Below are 20333 nucleotides of genomic sequence, written 5' to 3'. Positions count from 1 at the left end.
TGTTTCCAGGAGCTGCGCGGAAATGAAAATGGTGGATTGTTGATGTTCTGGTTGTTTTCTTGGAATTCTTTGGAAAAATACTCTAGGGGAGATCGTGGATAGCATGTATGTTTCATCAGGTATTCCAGAGTGGAGGAAATTGGTAACTCAACGAAAGAGTGGGAAAACGAAAGGAAAAATGGATGTCTGTATTATCAGTCCAGAGGGAAGAAAATTTCGTTCGCGCGCTGAGCTGCAGAGGTACCTTTCACGTACAACTGAGGAAAGTCACCCCTCGATCGAAGATTTTGATTTCCGAGTTCCTAATTCTCTTGCAGTTTCAGATATCGATCGTATTTCAAGCGGGTTCAATGATCTAGCAGAGGCGATAAAGCGGGAAACACCACAAGATGAAGTAGGAAACAAACACGTATTCACCCTGCAGAGGACTTTGAATCCTCAAAAGACTTCTCCGTATTTTCTAAAAGCTAACAGTTTGCGAAAAGAACTAGTACAACATCGCAATTTAAAACGACGGTTACGAAGCGAGTCTGTCCCTGAAAATCGTTTTAGAGTCACACATAATAAAAGAGTTAGAAAGTCGAAGACAGACGAAAGTAGAAAGTTCATATGCAATAAACGGAAAGAGGCGCGAAAACAAGCAGCTGATGGTTTCAAATATCGTAAGATCTCAAGTAAAAGAAAAGTGAGAAACTCGAACACTTTAAAGTTAACCAAGATGATTGGTACTGATGAAAATACAAATTGTGACAATCAAACAGGAAGTGAAATTACAGCTACTACTGTTTCGAGTCACTACTTCAAATCAAGTGATCCAGTCTTCAAAAATTCAAAATTTGTATCCAAGTGGATCCCTCCTAAATCTCCGTTCAATTTGATTCAAGAGAGCCTTTTCCATGACCCATGGAAACTGCTTGTTGCAACTATATTTCTAAACAGAACATCAGGAAGGAAAGCTATTCCAGTCATGTGGGATTTTTTTAAGAAATATCCTGATCCCGAAGCTACAAAAATAGCGGATTGGAAAAGAATTGCGGGTAAGCTTTAGATATACTTTGGCTCAAATGGGATGATTTCTAGGAGCCAACACGATGGGCATTCCAATGGAAGCATTTCAGAAGCAGGCTCATAATTTGGAGGTTTCAAATCAATAAAAGAGCACCATCGGTCAGCTACCCTCCCGGGTGTGCTTTTACAGCCCCAGGGAAAATTTGTGCTTTTCCTTGATGTTGTGTTGTCTTATTTTTCTGCTCGAAAATAATTCCCAAGAGTCAAATACAGTATCATTTCACATCCAGTCCACCCTTTCTAATTTCTAATTTAGGAATCAACTCTCAATTTGTCCATGTTGACCAAACCCTGGAAAATCATTGTTTACCCTCTCTTTGGTACTAAATTATTATTGATCTACCTTTCCAGATAAGCAATGTTCCTTTCTAAAACTTACTGAAAGCTCTGTAGAGAGTGTGCCCTGTTTTGGAAAAAGAACCTCTCTGATCAATGAAAATTATTGTCTATGACATGGTGGCCGAAATAGTTAGCATGCCAAATTACAGGTCAAACTATCAGGGTTTGAGTCATAGATAGTTATTATGTGCTGTTCTTGGGTGAGATAGTTCATTACCATGATGCCTCTCTCCACCCAGAAATATGTAAGGCAGAATATGTTTGTTTCAAAGGTGATAATGAAGAAATGTAAATTGGTTTCCGTGTTTACATAGCCTGATGTAAACACGCGGGAGGTTGGGAGAACACTCAATAAGCGTAGGAAACCACGACACGAAGTGGAGCGGTTTCCAGCTTATCAAGTGTTCTCCCAACCTCCCAAGTGTTTACATCAGGCTATGTAAACGCAGAAACCATTTTACATTTCTTTTATAAAATAACTAATGAAAGAGGAACGAAAACCGTGTTTGCATACGCTCATGTAAAATGGTTTTATGGCCAATCAGAGCGCACATACTATTTTAATTATTTTATAATGCACAAGTAAAACATTAAGACACAATAATTTCACTTCAAGTCATGGAATTTTCCTTATTTACCAGAGCTCCTCCAGCCATTGGGTCTACATGAAAAAAGAGCCAAAATCATCATAAGATTTTCAGAGGAATTCCTTACTAAAGACTGGACTTACCCTATTGAGTTGTATGGCATTGGAAAATATGGAGATGATTCATATAGAATATTTTGCCTTGGTGACTGGAAGAGTGTTACCCCTAATGACCGTAAGCTCAACTTTTATCATAAATGGCTTCTGGAGCAAGATAAAGAAGGATTTTGAATATCAAAAACTTCATCAACATGTTATGCACTAAGGTAGTACTTTTATTGAAACTAAATAACAGTTGCAAACCTTGCAAAGATTATCTGTCAATTTTTCAGGTATTTCTTTTCTGGAAAATGATGCAAAGTATTTATAAAATATGCCAGATAAAGGCTCTACATCTGAATTATTAATAAAAATATTTTCTGTGTTGTGGACCCAGAATTCACCAATCTCACATGTCTACTAAATACCCTGAAAACTCTTTTAATGCAAAGAGAGAATTCTTTAAGTAAATACAGACCCTTGCATAAATGCAGTGTTATTGTTGTTTTGGTTCCAGATTGGATTTCACACTTCCACTCTGTCCAACCTGAAGGATCATTACCTGTGATTGTAAATTGCACACAATTTTTTTGCTTTCAACAGATAATGGCTAGTGGGAGCTTTGACTGGACAAGTGAAACATGCTGAAAGGGGTCCACTGAATTTCTTTGTAGTTCAAGCCTTGGCAAAGAAATAAACTCAAGTTTTATAAGAACAAATATAACACAGCCATAAGCCAATTATTGGAAGTGTAACTTATCAGTTATTACAGCATGCATTATAATATCATTTATAATTTGTTATTTCCAAATATTTTTACACTGATGAAATAATTAACTCGACCATTAAATATTTTTAGAAAACATGCTGCAGCAAGAGTAGGCTTATCTTTCAAAGAGTCAAACTTTCATTTAAATTCTTGATGTTCATTCTTTCAGACTTCACTAACTACAGCTAAATGAATTATAAGTAAGGTAAAATTCAAAATTCTTCCCATTTAGAGACCGATCATTGATATAAGATATAAGAATCTAAGCGTTATCAATACAAATCTAGGTGCAATCTTCAGTTGTTCAAAACCTTCCACAGAACATATTCAATTATTGACATTCAATGGTGTACTGTTCAATCCTGCTGAGTAAAACAGCAGTCCATGCTTTGGTCTGAAACCTTTATTTCTAACACTCCTTGGTGCACAGATGCCTCTGTCAGAATCACTGCAATTGATTTTCCCACAGAGCTTTCCTTAAGACCATTGAGGTTGGGGTCTTCATCACAGCATTCTCTGACATCCTCAGCATTGAGAGATTTCTCACTAGTTTTCATCTCAAAGGTAACACAATCCTGTGAAAAGAACCATTTAAAGTCAGGTGACAGCCTTTGTAGCATGTGCTTGAACACAGCTTTGCATTCCCCTTTAATTGGTGTGTATCATAGTAGAATGTGTACACCTGCAACAAGGAAGTGGCTTGAGGGAGGCAGATACTAATACATGTTTCACCCCTTTCTTTAACAAAAAAAAAGATAACTTATGCCTCCATATGCCAGTGAGAAGCTTGAGTAGGACCCAACCCCTCGAAAATCAGTCCATCACTGGTTACCCTCACGCATTTTCATGGGTTTCCATGACAGTCCACCAATACTCATCAAAAATACTTCTATGTGGAGAGAGGCACTATATGCAAGTAGTGTTTGGCCTACAAAAGCAATGCAATCTCAGAATGACATGGCAAGGTCTTACACTCTGACCACTCCACCCCAAGTTCCCTGAGCTAACCACAAATTAAGCCACTGTTTTAACTGCACAAAATGTTAAGAGCTCTAGAGGAAATTTTCAGGCATATCAAAAGTCACTGTAGCAATAATATTGAAAGAAGAACAAACCTGTTGTTCATTTCTTGACAACTGAAGAGAGTTCAAAAGAGTCAGAACCTGATTCTTGTAAGTTTGGATCTCAACTACCACTGGACCTCTTACAATACTATAACATGGCCTTAACTGACATCTGACATCATACCCCTGTCTAAGGTAATCTTTGAGGTCTACATAAGATGTGCTCCCAATTTCCTCATCATCACAGAGAATCTGGAGGTGCTTTACCTCGGCACAAGTGGGGAGGTGATCTGCACAACATGAGTGGTATTTATGAGAAAAATATTAAATTGGCAAACATTTTAGTATTTAACGATAAAAAATTATAATAAAACATTTCATAAAAGTATATTAGAAATATGTTGACAACGTTTTGATGTTTGGCTAACGTCATTATAGTGAAAGATAAAAAATGTTTGAATACTAAAAAGATAATAGGTGATGGAATGTTCTTTTAAACAAAGAGTTTTGCGCAAATGGAATCAACCTGCGTGTTGAGACTAGGATTGTGCTGCTTGATGAAAAGCATCTCATAGACAAGACGGTCAGCCAAATGACGAAACATCGTCAACATATTTTTAATATGCCTTTACGAAAATTTTTATCATAAAATGTTTAAAAAACCACTTCTTTTTTGTAAACATTTTAGTCTGAGAAAAAAATGTTCTACCTGTAATTGTTGCAACTTAAAACTACCAATGGCGATTGTCCCCAACACTTCCTCTCTTTATTCAGTCACTCACTTTTATTACCTTTCATTGTTGATCTGTTTCTAATTTTTTTAATGTGTAGAGTGAAATTCGTGACTGTATGATTATAATCCAAAACATTCCAGTTTAATTGCTGTAAACTAAACAAAACGGCATGCAGAATCATTAGCTTGTTAATCAACTTGTGTTTTAAAATATATTTACCTTTAACCTTGTCAAACACCATGCATTGAAAATCAAAAAGGTGAAGAGGGAACTCCTTAACTACAATTCGTTCTGTATACCCAGAGGCCGATTTGAACACCATCTCATCACACAATGGTTCTTCATTGTAAAAAGCCAGTATTGTGTCCTTTGAGTGAAGTGTTCGTATGCGTGGATGCTGCCTTCGTCCACCAGCTTTAGCGGCAGCTTCTTCCACGTGCTTTGAGAAGAAATCCTCCAGGTTTGAAGCAGTAATATAACCCAATGATTTGGCTTGATCTTTGAATGCACCACAAAATTTACAGTTTGTAACTTTACAATCATGTGCACCACGCAACCCACAAGTTATGAAGCGTGTCAGAAAGCTTCCTGTTCTGGCCAAAGCATAGGAAGATTGTTGAGATGATGAAGAAGACCACTGACGTATGTTAAAAGATGGTGTAACTGGAGCTTTGTGGATCACATTCCCATCCACAGCACTAAAATCAGTTGCTGCTATGTCTAAATCTGTATTTGAAATAGGACTCTTGTCAGTAGCACAACAGTTCTCATCGCCACTTGCCTTTCGTAGTTTACTGCACAGTGACTCAAGAGGATGTGGTGGGGCCTCCACATTCACTGGGTTAGGTGATTTTTGAACTAAATAGGTTTCATCCTTAAGATGATCTGAAGCAATATTGCCATCAGCAAAGCAGCAATCCAAAATAATCAAGAATTCACGGACATGGGGACTGAGAAGGTTTAGGTGCTTTTTCAAATCATCCTCCATTAGGCAATCATTTTCAGAAGAACATAGCAAGTTGCCATTATGATCATTGTGACCAGAAAAATAAAAATAAACAAACACATTCGTCTTTCCTTGAAGCTTCTGTTTAAGGTCTTGTAGAGCTTTTTTAACTAGGTTGGATTGTGATGTACCTCTTGGTGTATTCGGTGTAATGGTAAATATGTGATCTTTCCTAAAAGCAAGAAAAAAAGAACGGTCATGTGGCACTAAAAGAGTAAGAAACTTACTGTTTTTATAAGGACAAATACCTCACTCAAATATTTATAACTCAGAATAGTAATGGTTAGGTATTTCATGGCCACCTTCTTAGATTGAGGCATTATTATGAATTATAAGAAAAAGAAAATGAGGTCACAGTGACACAGAATAATTTTAAGCTTTGGATCAGCCAAGATTTATTCATGAAAAACAAAAGGACCATGCTTAAGATTTGTATCATTTTGGCAGTAATTTAAATTTATAACTTCTTTGAATGTTTCCATTTGTGATGGTTAGCCTCTTTTAACCATACTCAATCTTTAGGTAATTGAACCTCATGCACAAGCAGTGACTTCTCCCAGCACAACTTTGGCCACCTAGTATCATTGGAAACCCTTGGATCTGGATGATAATTTAACTCCCACTTACATCCACAATTGTCTATAACTTTGTTGATCATAGAAATGACATCAACAATTTCCAAAACTGAACTGTAACCATTAAGGTGCAGCCTGGTATCCAATTTTTTTTCCAACATAGCAGGGATTTTGGAGCATTGCATTACATGTGGTGTTAATTTAATTTATGATCCATAACCTTTTTGACCATGGCTCTTAACCAAATTAGCAATGAGGACAAGAAAACTGTTACAGTCATTGTAAGTAAAAATAATTCAAAATAATCTACCCTGTACATGCGAGTAAACTCCAGGGCTCAGTAGTTCAAAGAGCAGACAACACCATCCAACATATAAATTGCTAGCCAGTGGATAAGAGTTGACAAAACATACTGTACTAACCAAAGTATAGAGATTTATCCAGTGGATAGGGTTATCCACCCTTTGATCAACCAGGGCCAGGACAATAATCCCATCTGAAGCCCCTATCTTACACTTTCAATCTAGATCAAGTCAAGTAAGTGCCCAAAATTGGCTAAATATGAGTAAGTAACCAGTATTTAAGCCTATGATCCTAGAGCCCTACCTAACTCCAACAATGCGGCAATCAGTTAAAACACTTTTAAAGCCTATTAAATCATGTTGAAAGATTGTAGCTGTCTTTGGTGAGTCTGGGTCATTTCCACAAACTAGAACTGCATATGTATCCGATCCTCCTACAATTAAACAAATCACCTATATTAAAAAAAGTGTAACTTATTGTATCCATCATTCCTAATTATTAAAAAGTCCAAGATGCACTGCAAACCAATCAAACCACACTACTACAAAACTATATAAATTAGCCTTAACACTTCTAAATGATAAGATATACCAATTGGAGGTTCAGCAGGCCCATGGTATGGACATTCCAGAGGGTTTCGGCATGCTTGCATCAAACATGTAGCACAAAAATAGTCACACTTCTGAACAGTGCTGCAGCCATGTGACCTCACTCCCAAATACTTTGCTATTGGCAAGAAAAAAATGAATTTTAATAGATAAGTTAAGAGATCCAGATATGGAAAATGGGGATCTGAGTTGTGAAAAGGCTAATAAAGATGCATTTAACTATCAACAATATAAGAATATAATTAAATTTTTACATACACTGTAATTAGTCAAATAATAACTATCATGTACTTTATAATTTTGTAGTTAAAAGCAATTTAACAGTCAGAGTTAATAACACAGAGCATCAGAATTCTCTAGTAGTCAGTGGTTTTGCACATGCATCAGAATTCCATGTGCTCTTCATTTGATGTGTTTTTGCATGTACTTTGAGCGCAAATTTTCAGCGTTGTTCGGAGAGGCAGTTCATTGTCCAGGCAGTTTTCTCCACTCCTTCCTTCCCTCTTTCCACTGTTCATTTAGCATGATGGGTGCCTGTTTCTTTTTCTTGTGTCGGGGCTCGTGGTTGGGTACCAGGATTTGCTAGCTATAGGAGCAGTCTCCATCTGGAAGCTGGCTGCCAACAGCGAAAGCTTCTGGATGTTTCAGGCACCCAACCTCCACTTAGCGATGCAGTTTTTAATGTATTAAAAAAATGGTACCAGCCTACCCTTACTGCCAAGAACACTGGTCAAAATTGGCCAACTCTAGTTAATTATTATCATACAATAAGTACATCAAACTGCTGGATTTTCAAGAGATACATACATGAATGATTTAGTAGACAAGAAACACAATGGGCTCCTTCTTTGGAATATTTACTGACTCCTTTCTTGTCCAGTAAGTCCTTTTTGCAAGACATCAAAACATTTTATGTTTAGTTTACTGTTCTACTTTACAGAAATACATGTACCTTTACAGTACAATTTGCATGGGATTTGAGGGTAAATGGATGGAAAAGTGCCCATACTGATTTGAAACAATTATTAATAATAGTACATTCAAACATTACACATTTTCACTTTTCTATTCAAGCCTTGTAATCAAAGCCATATTTTTTCCCTTAAAATGTTAATATCTGGTTTCTGAGCAGCTGTTTCAGTCACCTAGCTTGCGTTATGCAGGTTATATGTCACTGTTGTCCTGTTGCATCCTAAACTCTACCTGAATCTTTAAATCTAGCGGCTTGGAGATTCTCAATGAAATGTTTAAGCATTTTGCTGACTTTCTTTTCTTTTAAAGAGGGTAAAATCTGCTTTTTAGGGTCCCACCACTCTATCATGACAGGCCTTCAATAGGTGGGAGTGAGGTGGGTGGCTGAGTTGCTAACTAAAGATGTTCTACAATCATTATGATAAGTTAAGTCTCTTAACTTCAAGGCACCTAACATCTAAATACAGCCTAGCAGACAAAAGTAACTTCAAAATGTTCTTTACCTCTAGTCTCTTGCACACATTTGGCAGTTTTTCTCTGTCCTCTGGTGGTTTTACACAGTTTATTGCAAGATTAGCAAATTCTTCAGTGAAACCTTTTTCATCTCCACCTTCAGGCCACACATCCTAGCAGCAATACACAAAACATTTTAATATCATGATGATACTTCAAGTTCTAACTTAAAATAGACATATTGCCATGACGCACAAAATATTTTTATTGTTACCTTCTGTGCTGAACCAATTAAGTTTTTTACATCTGAAAACACTCCTTCTTTATAAAGTTTGTCATACAAGGTCACATTGTTTTCAACAGCTCTCTTTTGAGTGAGAAGTTCCAGGAGCACTGAAAAATTAAACATAGTAAACAGTTTACAGGGTAAGGTTTCAATTCACTTTTAATTAGTCTGTCAATTAAACAGACTGAGGTGAATAACAGTTAAACGAGCCTGTAATCTAAAACAATAATAGTCAAAAGCATAAATTCAAAATATAATTGGGAATTTTAAAGAAATTTTAGGGTAAAAAAACAACACCCTTATTGCTGGTCTTTAACAAGGATGAGGACCACCTGTTTTCAAGTTCCTTTAAGATAGCCTTCCAGGAGGCCCTTGGTATAACTAGTACGATATGGCAAGTGTTTCTTTGTGAGCAAAAGAGTTTGAGCCTTAGAGCAACACTAACAGGCAAAGTTTGTAAAAACTTCATCACAAGTAATAAAGAGCTAACCTCACATAAATGACAGGAAATTGAATCAACAAATGTTCATTTATATCAAAAAGAGTTTTTTAGACCATGTCCAATCCCTTTTAGATAGATCCCATTATAACAAACCCACAATATTTTCTTACAATTCTCATAAATAACACAATTTGAGCAACTGCATACCTATTCCAAATGAGAAAATGTCATTAACAGGTTTAAAGTGTCTTTCTTTAAGAAATGCATCAAGGTATCCAGTTGTTCCACGAATCTGACTGAGAGATGCATAAGAGTAATCCATAGGTAACTCCTGAGCCATTCCAGCATCTCCCAGACGTGCATTAAACTCTTCATCAAGAAATATATTCCCTGGCTTTACATCCATGTGTACAATTTCCTGCCTACAAAATAAAATCAATATCAATAGAGAAGAATGCAAAACTGCATTGTGCTTTTATAATGACCCACTGCATTTTAAGTACTATAAATTATATTTTTTTAACTATAGACATGTTAAAAGAAAACTTTCATGAGAATTTAGAAAATGAAGTTCAGTATTAATGTTGTCATCATTATCAGTGTCCCAATAAGTATCAGGATAACCACCATAATGACTATTATTGTTCTCATTATTTAAAAATCATAATCTAGTCTTGGGGCATCCTCTTTTCATTAAATTCACAGTTTGAACAGAAGTGACAGGTTTGTTCCTGTTGTTGCTTAATATGTAGTTCTGAGTTATGTAATTATGTAATTCAAGAAATATGGAAGTTTGGAAAAAATTGTTATATTATTTATAATAACTATTAACATTATTGATATCACTATTACAAATATTAGAATTTCTTAACCGTAGTATTATAATTATTATTATAATTATTAGTATTTTCACTGTCATTATCAATATAAATAAATACATATTATCATTGTTGTTGTTTTTATTGTCTATAAAATCATAACAATTTTCAATGAACATCAATAGCCTAGTAAAAATAAATGTGATAAAACAACATCAGAGCACAAACCTTACACATCTCTCGTTTTCCACTTCTGTATGCAAATAATGCAGTCCCCTGGCAGTATGAAGGGCAATCTTTAGTCTAATGCCAAAAGGTAATTTTGGATCGCCTTTTAAGTGCTTTCGTAGAGCCTTGTGTAAATCAGTGTGCATTTTAGGATACATAAGACAGCGTGGTTTGCTGCAGAGAGGAAACAGAGATTGATAAATAATGGTAATAGTACCAAATGGAGTCCAATTGTCTGTAATCATGCAAGTGATTAACACAATTGGACAACCACAAAACACGAGTCCGATTTGTCATTTATGAGTATGGTTACAGACACAATTGAATGAAACAAAGTCCTGCTACCAATTAACCATTACAATTTCTGAAAAAAACAAATCATTTACTGTAATTTCCATCCATTTACCCGTGCGGTAGATTACCAACATTGGTCAATTTTTGCAATAACAAGAAAAAATTTTCAACAGATTACCCACACTGGCAGATAACCCACACTCAAAAAAAAAAAAGAAAATCATCCACTTGCACAAAGTTCCTTCATTGTTTTTGTTGACATGATATCCTTTAGCATGCAACTAATAATTTTCTCATTTTTTGTCTTCACTGTTTCATTGAGAATGGTACCACTTGTAAAAATCTGTTCTAAAAAAATCAATATCTCGAGATCTCTGAGTTGAAGAAATTGCTTGAAAAGAAAAATTACTCTTTAACTCAAAGCAATGCTAGCTAAGAAAATTTCACTGATGCATCGAAAATTCTGTTGCGTCATTAATTATGCAGTGCCACGAAATGAACATGTCAGCATCATTTTCGGTGTGAATCACTCTGAAGCCAGCTTTTTCAAGTTCACTTCCCCTGTAGGTGAGAATTGTTTTTTGAAATTAAAAAAAAAAAAGGCTGTGAAATTAACAAGGTAAGAAAGTAAGAGTACAAACAAGATAAAAGCTTTCATTGTTACCAAGTTTTGTATGTTTTTGATTTGCGTTGGCTTTCATCAAGAGCATTAAAGTCTCTTATTATAATGAGCAATCTGTGCGAAATAAATGAGTTATTACTAACAGTTTTTTGAAGAGTATCTTTAGTGGATCTTATCATCTCTAGTTTTTTTTCTGCTTATAGTTTTAAAAATATACCAGAAGCTTTAAAAATTATTGTAATACCTGCATCTTCCTATAACCTGCACTAACAACTGTTTGTGGAAAAATTAACAGATTACCTGTGGGTAATCGGCTGGAAATTATGGTAGGACAAACATCTCCAGTAGAGACAATGTCTAAGTAAAATATTCCTCCATTTTGGAAATTCCCTATTCTTTTTTTTTCAGGACAAGTGGTTGTTGCTATGGTTATTGTGTGATAACAAATTGTCCCATAACAAACTGTCCCACAACAACTGGGCAAAAAAATTAGTGGAAAATAGAAGATATTTTAACTAATCATAATTGAGGAAATTGTAATTTTTATGATTACACAAAATTATCTTCTGCATTCTGATGTACATGTAAGGTAATTGTTATAAAATACATTTATAACAAATAAAAACATTCAACTTTGTCGACTCACCCTTCCTCCTCACAAAAAGCATAAAGGGGCATCAAATTGGGATGTTTAATATAACCAACTTTTTTTTCCTGAAGCAAAATCAAAATCATGTTGAGTTCTATTGAGTACAAGAGTACCCAAGGTGACTTTTCACTCAAAATCAAATTGTTCCTTACACTGGTATACATGTATTTCAAGTGCCTGATACTTTCTCAATAAATCCATGGGTTGGGTTCTAAAATTTCCCCATGTTGTACATTGATTTCCAATGGTACCTGAGCTGGGTTAAGTGCAATTTAGCCTGAAATTATAATTGCATGATTTCACAATAGGAAGAGCAGATTCCTGATTAAATCACACTGCAAAATGTCACTCAGATTACCAGGATTGCCAGCGATTTAAATATGGGTGATATGACACAAGATAACTATTTTCTTATTCAACAAATAAAACACAAATCAATCCTGTTACAAATCTGAAGCTTTTCATCTTGAGAGTTTTTGCATCTTTGTCTCAATAAGCTTTGATTTAATACACAATTATATGTGGTATATATTATATATCATTACCCTCTTTAATTGTGCTCCACCTTGGGGAAGTCCAGAGTAAGTCTGGTGCTCTTCTTTGATGACAACAGTCTGACCATGAAATTTCTTGGTACCTAAAAGACAGGAAGACAAATACAATCAATTAGTACCACACTTCTACCTTAATAGTTAATCAGCCTTATTGTGCTTTTTATTGGGATATGAAATATTTTCTGTAACTTTACAATAAAATACTCCCACAGTGCATCATCTGCATTCTATCCCTAATATTCATCCCTCCCTCCCATCTCCAACTGAGACCATGACACATTTACTGAGTAAGCTAACAGTAACTGTACCTTCATAAACCTTCCCGAAGCCTCCTTTACCCAGTAGTTTACTGTCTTTACTACTGAAATATTTTTTAAAACAGTTATAGCTCATCTCAACTGGGCATTTCTGATGTAAATGTGCTGCAACTTCGGTATCATAATTGACTGACACAGCTCTTTCAACTGGAACTTTCTCTGAAGATGAACTTCTTGTGACTTGACTGGAGCCTGTAGTGCTTGCCATTAGTGTGGGGTCTACTCTTACACTAACTTGCTCTGGATGATCTTCATCATTAATTCCAACATCATGAGCTACACTGCTAACAGTTAAGTCATCAGAGACTGAGCCCATAGAAGATTCTGGATGAATTTCAACAAAATGTGTACTTGAAAGTCCTTGATTTGGATTGCCTTTGTCATCCTTTCCTCCAAGTTGGGCTTGATTGCTGCTTGGCCTCAGTCTAGCTAAGACTGAGGTGTTAGAAGATCCAAAACTATTTTCAGCTACATGCATTGTGGAACTTCCTTGTTCTTTGTGATCCTCTGGATTAGTTTCACCAAAATGAATATCAGAAGCTCCTTGATTTGGACTGTCTAGTTCATCTTTTCTTCCAAGTTGGACAGAATTGTTGCCTGGCAATTTACCTGACCCTGAGGTGCTGGAAGCTCCTACATTGATATCATTTGGATGTACTGTTAAGCTCCATTGTTCTGGATGATCATTGTCATTTACTCCTACAGGTTGTGCATTGCTGCTGATAGTTGAATTTCCCAAGTGTAAAGTCATAAGAGATCCTGGATCCACAGTTGTTCTCTGATTGTTTGGAGGAAATTCAGCAGGATCTTGAGAGTTTTCACAATGTTCTATCTTATCAGAAGGTTGCTCTTGTTGACCAAATGGGACACTGTGTTGGGTTTGGTACACAAGGGGGTTTGGCTGCACTTCAGGTGGTGGTTTCGGCTGTTCCACAACAATATTACCTCCATAATCTGGCTGAGAAGTAGGCTGTTGCTGACCTGATGGATTCCCTCCAAGAGTTTGGCTATAAGGGGGAAACTCTCGCTCTTCTCTAGAGGAAGGTCTTTGTTGTTCCCCTGGACCACAAGTTTGTACAAAACTGGGATAATTTTGGACTGGATAATTTTGGAATGGATAATTTTGGACTGGAAAACGTTGGGCTGGATAGCTTTGGACTGGATAACTTTGGACTGGATTAATTCTAAATGGTGCCATATTTTCCATAGGATACTGAGTATACTGATGAGCATGTTGATCTACACCTGTCACAACATTAACGATGTCTGACTGCAAACGATTGCCAGCCTGTTGAGTGGCCCCTTCCACTGGCAAAGATACATAGGGTGAACCACAGACAGAGCCTCTTATTTGACCTGGCATCTCATTTCGATGGTACATAGATACTGAACTTTGACCTGTACCAGAATAAACAGCTGATGAGGCTCTTCCATTCATTGTGTTGTTGAAATTGTTCTGTAGAGCATAATGTCCATCAGTCCTGGTTTCATTTGCTACAAAAAAAAATATCAGTTTAAATGATTGGCTGACTGGTTAAAGATCAAAATTAATTAATTCATCTGATGACACTTAGCTGATGCTCACAGTAATTCAAGGTAAATTAAATATATTTATTAACATATACTCCATTTCAAATGGGTATCCTTCTTACAACCTTAAAAAAAGTAAAGAAGAATTTATCTTTGAATAGTTGTGGTACATATTTCAATAAATATTTGAGACCCAAAAACATGGATGCTGTAAGGTGTACAAGGTTCTCTTCCAATTTCTTATAAGAAAAAGTTAGTTCATACATCCCCTCATTGTGTTCTATTGGTTGGGGCACTCTCAAACCTGAAATCCTTGGAGTAACCCTGTGAAGGACTGAAATCCCATCCTGATGGAGAGAGGAGGAGGGGGGGAAAGGGTAAGGAAGAAGGGGGAGGAAATGCCAAACTTGTGGTTGCTTTATGCCATGGAAACTGGGATAGGGTCCCATGTAATATATGCTATCACATATCAGGGTACAGATTGTTTCCAAGTTATGTTATAAGGTTTATAGAGGATTTACCTATACCAGCTTAAATATTGCAAATTCATCCCCTGAGATAAAGCAAGCAGAAAACATTCATTTTCTTTCAAAACTGTAATATATATATATGTATATAGATCTGCAATTTTTCTTTCAAGGGAAAATAATTGAGACCAAAGGCATAATGGGATGCTATTAAACACTGGGGCCAATGATATGAGTTTGACTATCAGACTTCGAAAATTGGTCATTGCTTCAGAATACGTGTTGGCTCCCAAGTAAATTATAGCCAGTTCGAAAAACTAGATTTCTTTGATTTGATTTCTGCTAACATAGGCATAATTAAGTTAATGTCAAACCAGGTAATTTAAAGACAAGGGAAATGTAGCAACTTTACATTACCCATGAAGGAAATATATTTTGATTTAGACAGAACACCGTATAGCGTAAAGAAACAGGTTGAAAAACTTTAGGGCAAACTTGTTTTTATGCTGCGGGCAAACGTGTAAAGATGGTGTGAGGCGAACTTGCATTGAGGCTTCCAAATACCATGTTAGAACACTCATATTAGCGATGCAAACAACATAATGTTGCCGATACCAATCCTGTGGGGATGAATTCTTCAGTCGTATCAAAAATTTAAAACTTAAATATTTTTTCACAACTTCACTTCTAGCATTCTCTGACCATTATATCCACACAATGTTAACCTTCCATTGATTCCCTAAATTAAAGGGTGCAAAGGAAGCCAGCAACGCAAACACCAGGCCCCGGTTGTTCGAATATCGGATAACGCTATCCACTGGATAGATCTCTATCGTTTTGCTATTACTTATCCGCTGGCTAGAGATTTATCCGTTGGATAGCGTTATCCGCCCTTTTTACAACTGGGCACTGCAGATTGGCAAACACTATATTGACGAACCTTCTTTACTCAAATGAACCTTTACGCAGCAAAACTCACCTTTTCTGGAGTCAAGAAAACGTTGAACTTTAGCCTTTAAATCCAATCTCCCAACGTTATGAAAGAGTTGTCTTAAAAAAGAGAGCTGCTGCTCTTCGCCTTCGGTAATCTCACCAATGGCTACAAACAGTTCCCTCGGTGTGGATATATTTTCTAACCTTCTTTTGGCCAATTTGTCACCACAAAGGTACTTTAAACTAGCTAGATCTTCAGATCCTATGTCGTCGGCTATTTTGTTGAGGAATCCTCGTAAATTTGAAATCGCCATCTTCCGTACCCTTCCTGAAAGAAGGAAAAGAAGGAAGTCAAAGACCACGTGACGTTTAGGGACTTCCTCCTCCTCGGGAAATTGCGTAAGGATAAAAATTGTAACTGTAGAAAGCAGAGTAGCTCAGTGAAATAGGCCAGTCGTTGAATTTTCAATCTATTCTCCAAGTGATAGAAAATTCGAGTGCGATGATTCACCAGAAAAAAATATTCTGCAGGCGAATCTGAACTAAAGAAAATTCGGTAGTGGTACGTAAAAATTTAACATACATGACGTACCTAATGTGTCAGACTTCCTGTTGGATTGGACTGGCTTCTTTCTCGAAACTGAAAGTTTTGCGCAACAACATTAATGGAAAAGTACCTGGTTCCTCGGTTAGTGACATGTTACATGACTTCAGCTAAATGACGTCTCTATTTATCAGAGCATGGTTATTAGAGCATGGTCTGAACTAGTTGATCGATTGAAAATTAAACCAAAAACTTTAATTGAAAACATTTTTTTATATTTACATGTACGTACCTAGGTAAAGATATCAAGATTAATCAGTTGAAATTCGTTCAGCTGTACCTTTATTTTTGGATTTTTTTATTTACTCATTTGCTTGTCAGCGAATTTATCAAATACTGTAGATTCCAGGTCCTAGTGCGCCTGTTCAGTAATAGATCATGTCACAGATGACGTCAAAATGTGGTAAATACAAAAAAAGTTACACAGGAGACGCAGCCGTGTGTCACTGATGTTCTTACCAAATTTTGATGTCCTCTGTGATCTATTACTATAAAGACCTTCGGCATAGAATCTATTTGTTTTAGATGATAAAAATGTTGTTAATGGTGATGTCATCTGTGTCTAGGAACCAATCAAAATGCATTTAAAATTCAGCTTACCATATATTAACCTATTGATACATGATAGAGTAAGTTATCTATTTGATTCATTGATTGATTGATTTTCCATCTTTCTGCATATGCATACATGTAACAAGTTAGTGAACTGTGTCTATTGCTGCGTTATTTCTGTCATTCCTGCAGAAAACATAAGATGGAATCGGAAGGTGAAGCCAGCAACAGCAAACAAACTCCTAAGAAAAGAAAACATCACAAATACAAGTTTGGTTATCAGTCTCAGCAGGTTAAGTCCCAGTGGAAAGTTCATTTAATCAGGAAATTTGACTGCATGCAGTTTTAAATTTGCATGACTTTGATGAGACCTTAATATACACCTTGCAGGCTGATAGCCAATCAGGAAATTCCAGATCACTGTCTAAACTGAATGAGGTGCAAGGTGACTTATTTTCATGTCCTGTCAGTGATTCCCTTGCTCACTGTATAAGTGCTGATGCCAGGATGGGCAAAGGGATAGCAGTCCTCTTTAAAAATAAATTTGGAGGAGTGGAGGAGATCAAAAGTCAAGGTATATTTTTTAAGTATGCTGTATGGTCTTTAAAGGAATCCTCAATTAAAAAAAGGTTGATTGAACCTTCAATAAAGGAATTGTAATTGTGATTCTGAATATCTTGTGTTTAACACAGTTTCAAATTATATAAAGTTCTACAGGATTTGCTGTTAGGCAGAAATGGTATTTCTCAGGAGTGCATTTGAACTTGAGTCATATATATGCATTACAGCTGAATGCTTGACCATACCTAAACACTTACTACTTGAATTTCATTTAAGATGTGTGATGGCAGTAAAACATAAGCCAGTATTCACTTTTCTAGCTCAGAAGTTCTACATCTCTCCCCCTCCCCTCTTGGTGAAGCAGCAAGAAAACAATGTTCAGAAATGAAGGTAATTGTCGAAAGTGACTCAGTGGGATTTCACATCAGGTGACAGCTTCCACCGACCTTTTGAATGGAATTGTTATTAAGTATTGTTACAACAACCATAAAGAACATAAGTGTCTAAAAACTTTTTTTAGTTACACTACTTATTATAAGCTACATGCACCTAAGACATTTGTTTGCATAATTTCAGCATAATTATTTGGATAATTGTAATCAAACAGCTGTTATATGCATTTTTCTTTTATCTTTAACTTAGGGCAGAAGCCAGGAGGTGTAGCTATTTTGAAAAAAGGAGAAAGATTTGTCTATTACTTGGTAAAGGTTTTGAACTCAGGCTGTGACAATTAAATGATTCAGAAAGTGTCATCATGATGTGTTCAAACAATAACTCAAAAAAAGTCTGTGTAATTTTATTACAAGCTTTTGGTACATGATATCTGTAAAACACGTCTCAGATGAAGTTTCTGAACTTAATTTCGACTTTCTGGATGCACTGTTCAAAACAAATATAAGCTCGCTAAACTTTTGTCTCTTCATTTATTATTAATAAATGATGAAACAGACAAAAATGATTTGTAAGGGTTCCTTTGCAGTATATTCCATTTCAAATGAAAGGGCTCTTCATATGTGAAGAGGTTTAAAAAATTCAAGTTTCCAGTGTCGAACACTAATAATAATGCACTTTTGTGTCATATATGCAATGATGAAAGAAAAATGGCAACAATTCCTAATTACAGCCATAGACTTAAATAATGGTTTGCTGATCAAAAATTAATCTTTATTTGTGCAAGGGGACTTTTGATGGTTTGTATTCTGTTTTCCTATTAGGTCACCAAGGAGAAGTCTTTTCATAAACCAACATACAAAACTTTGCAGTCATCACTGGAAGCCATGAGAGACCATTGTCTTACCCACAATGTGATTGGCCTATCAATGCCGAAGATTGGTTGTGGCTTAGATGGTCTACAATGGTACAGAGTTAGTGGTATCATACATCAAGTATTTCAAGATACAAATATTAATGTGACTGTTTATAGCTTGTAGGAATTAAAGGATTTCATTTTCATCCAGAAATCCTTAAAGAGTAACACGTTCAAAACACATGAATAAAATGTGTAGCTTTATTCAATTTTCTTGTCACAAATTGTTTAAATTAGAAAGTTAAAAAAAAGTATATTTAATTTGTTGCTGTTTCTCCATTCAGAATTTTGCATGTGTTTAATGTCTATACTGGATCAGTGTATCAGTTACAAAATGCTCCTAAGAGGGTTGTAACACAATTGTCAAAGCTGCAGGAGATTGGACATGCTAGAGAGAAAATTTTCTGATCGAAAAAATTTTTAGAGACAGGCCCTTGCTGTTTTGTCTCTTGATGTACTTCTAGTGCTCTCTTACAGGCTAGTTGATGTGGGATAGTAAACTTAAGACTTTAGGAAGGTAAATGTAGAAAATACAGTTACCACTACTGTGATGTTGTGAACATAGAAAGGTCAAGATATAAAAGTTTACTTTTCTTAATTACTAAACATACAAGATGGATATGCTTCTAAATAGTAAGGCATGATATTCTCTGTCAAAGATGCATTGTTTTAGGGTTGTATAAATGTTGTTGTTGTTGTTGCTTTTTTTTAAGTGATGTTTTTTCCTTATTATTATATGAATAAGAAAGTATTAATAAACAGTCGACCTTGCTTTATTAAGGTTTATTTGCAGTAGTTTAATTCAAGAAACCCTAACACAAAATCTAAGCACCCACACTTCACTGTTAAGAAATATCACATGGTAGTCTTATGTTTTTGGTGTGCATGCATGGGTACCTATAAATATCAAATTGGTAAATAATGCAAAGTGGGGCACTGTCTGGAGACTGGTTGTAAAGGACCAGTTGCTTTTTTCGAAGACAAGCATAGATTGTCCAAATATGCATTTGAAGCACAAAAATTCTTAACACTTGCTCAAGCACAACAACACATTCACGTTGCTTCACTCAAACCAGTCACCACCGAGGCATTGTTTTACATTGATAGCCAGTCATAGTAAAGTACTACCAGTACAGCTGATCACCTTGCATTTGATGGTCTTTTGCAAGAGTTACTTTCCAGATTTTCAGTATTGTTGCAAATCATTGTAACATTTAAGCGAGCGCAATCTTTGTATGTTAGGATGTCTTAAAGCAGCAGCTTTAATTTTTCTCAAGGGTCTGTGAGAAAGCCATAAGGGTCCTGCTGCCTCTATTATTACCCACTCCCCTTCCTCAGGGCTTTTCTCCACCAAAATAAAGAACAGAGATCAACTAGTAAAGATAGAAGATGCCTAATAAGGTCTCTCCAACTTCACCTCTCTGGCCTATTTATGAAATTTGTCTGCAATACTACCCAGCTCCATTATGAGGCTCTACAGACACTGAATTCACAATTCAAAAAAACAAATGAAATTCCATGGTGAAAGTAACCTTCACTTAAACCTAGGTTAATGTATGTTCACCAGACATGAATTAGAAAATTCCAATTTAAT

General features: G+C 35.9%; 3 protein-coding genes across 5 annotated transcripts; 2 read left to right on the top strand and 1 right to left on the bottom strand.

Moving 5' to 3' along the window:
• Window positions 1–4: 4 nt before the first annotated feature.
• On the top strand, window positions 5–3204 carry LOC113674843 (uncharacterized). Its single transcript, XM_027191340.2, has 3 exons — window positions 5–1037; window positions 2049–2319; window positions 2696–3204. Exons 1-2 carry the CDS (start codon window positions 104–106, stop codon window positions 2282–2284), a joined length of 1170 nt encoding a protein of 389 aa, XP_027047141.2. The 5' UTR covers window positions 5–103; the 3' UTR covers window positions 2285–2319; window positions 2696–3204.
• Window positions 2311–16274, bottom strand: LOC113674776 (uncharacterized). Its single transcript, XM_027191272.2, has 14 exons — window positions 15763–16274; window positions 12778–14280; window positions 12461–12552; window positions 11913–11980; window positions 10351–10524; window positions 9512–9726; window positions 8851–8969; window positions 8627–8749; window positions 7959–8037; window positions 7135–7269; window positions 6847–6976; window positions 4879–5837; window positions 3977–4215; window positions 2311–3436 (listed from the first exon to the last, which is right to left on the bottom strand). The coding sequence occupies exons 1-14, from the start codon at window positions 16028–16030 to the stop codon at window positions 3218–3220; spliced, it is 4323 nt and encodes a 1440-aa protein (XP_027047073.2). The 5' UTR covers window positions 16031–16274; the 3' UTR covers window positions 2311–3217.
• LOC113674844 (ADP-ribose glycohydrolase OARD1) lies at window positions 16120–19515 on the top strand. Of its 3 annotated transcripts, none has more exons than XM_027191341.2 (5): window positions 16266–16404; window positions 17065–17164; window positions 17263–17446; window positions 18076–18134; window positions 18648–19515. In XM_027191341.2, the coding sequence occupies exons 1-5, from the start codon at window positions 16382–16384 to the stop codon at window positions 18861–18863; spliced, it is 582 nt and encodes a 193-aa protein (XP_027047142.2). In that variant the 5' UTR covers window positions 16266–16381; the 3' UTR covers window positions 18864–19515. The 3 variants fall into 3 exon arrangements, with proteins under 3 accessions (XP_027047144.2, XP_027047142.2, XP_027047143.2); XM_027191342.2 differs by lacking the exon at window positions 16266–16404 and adding an exon at window positions 16742–16949; XM_027191343.2 differs by lacking the exon at window positions 17065–17164 and having other exon boundaries at window positions 16120–16404.
• The last annotated feature ends 818 nt before the right edge of the window (window positions 19516–20333 follow it).

This window comes from Pocillopora damicornis, chromosome 2, assembly GCF_964200805.1.
Source record: "Pocillopora damicornis chromosome 2, jaPocDami1.2, whole genome shotgun sequence".
NCBI lineage: Eukaryota > Metazoa > Cnidaria > Anthozoa > Scleractinia > Pocilloporidae > Pocillopora > Pocillopora damicornis.
Note: the sequence above shows the minus strand (reverse complement) of the source record. Positions and strands in the feature narration are given on the sequence as shown.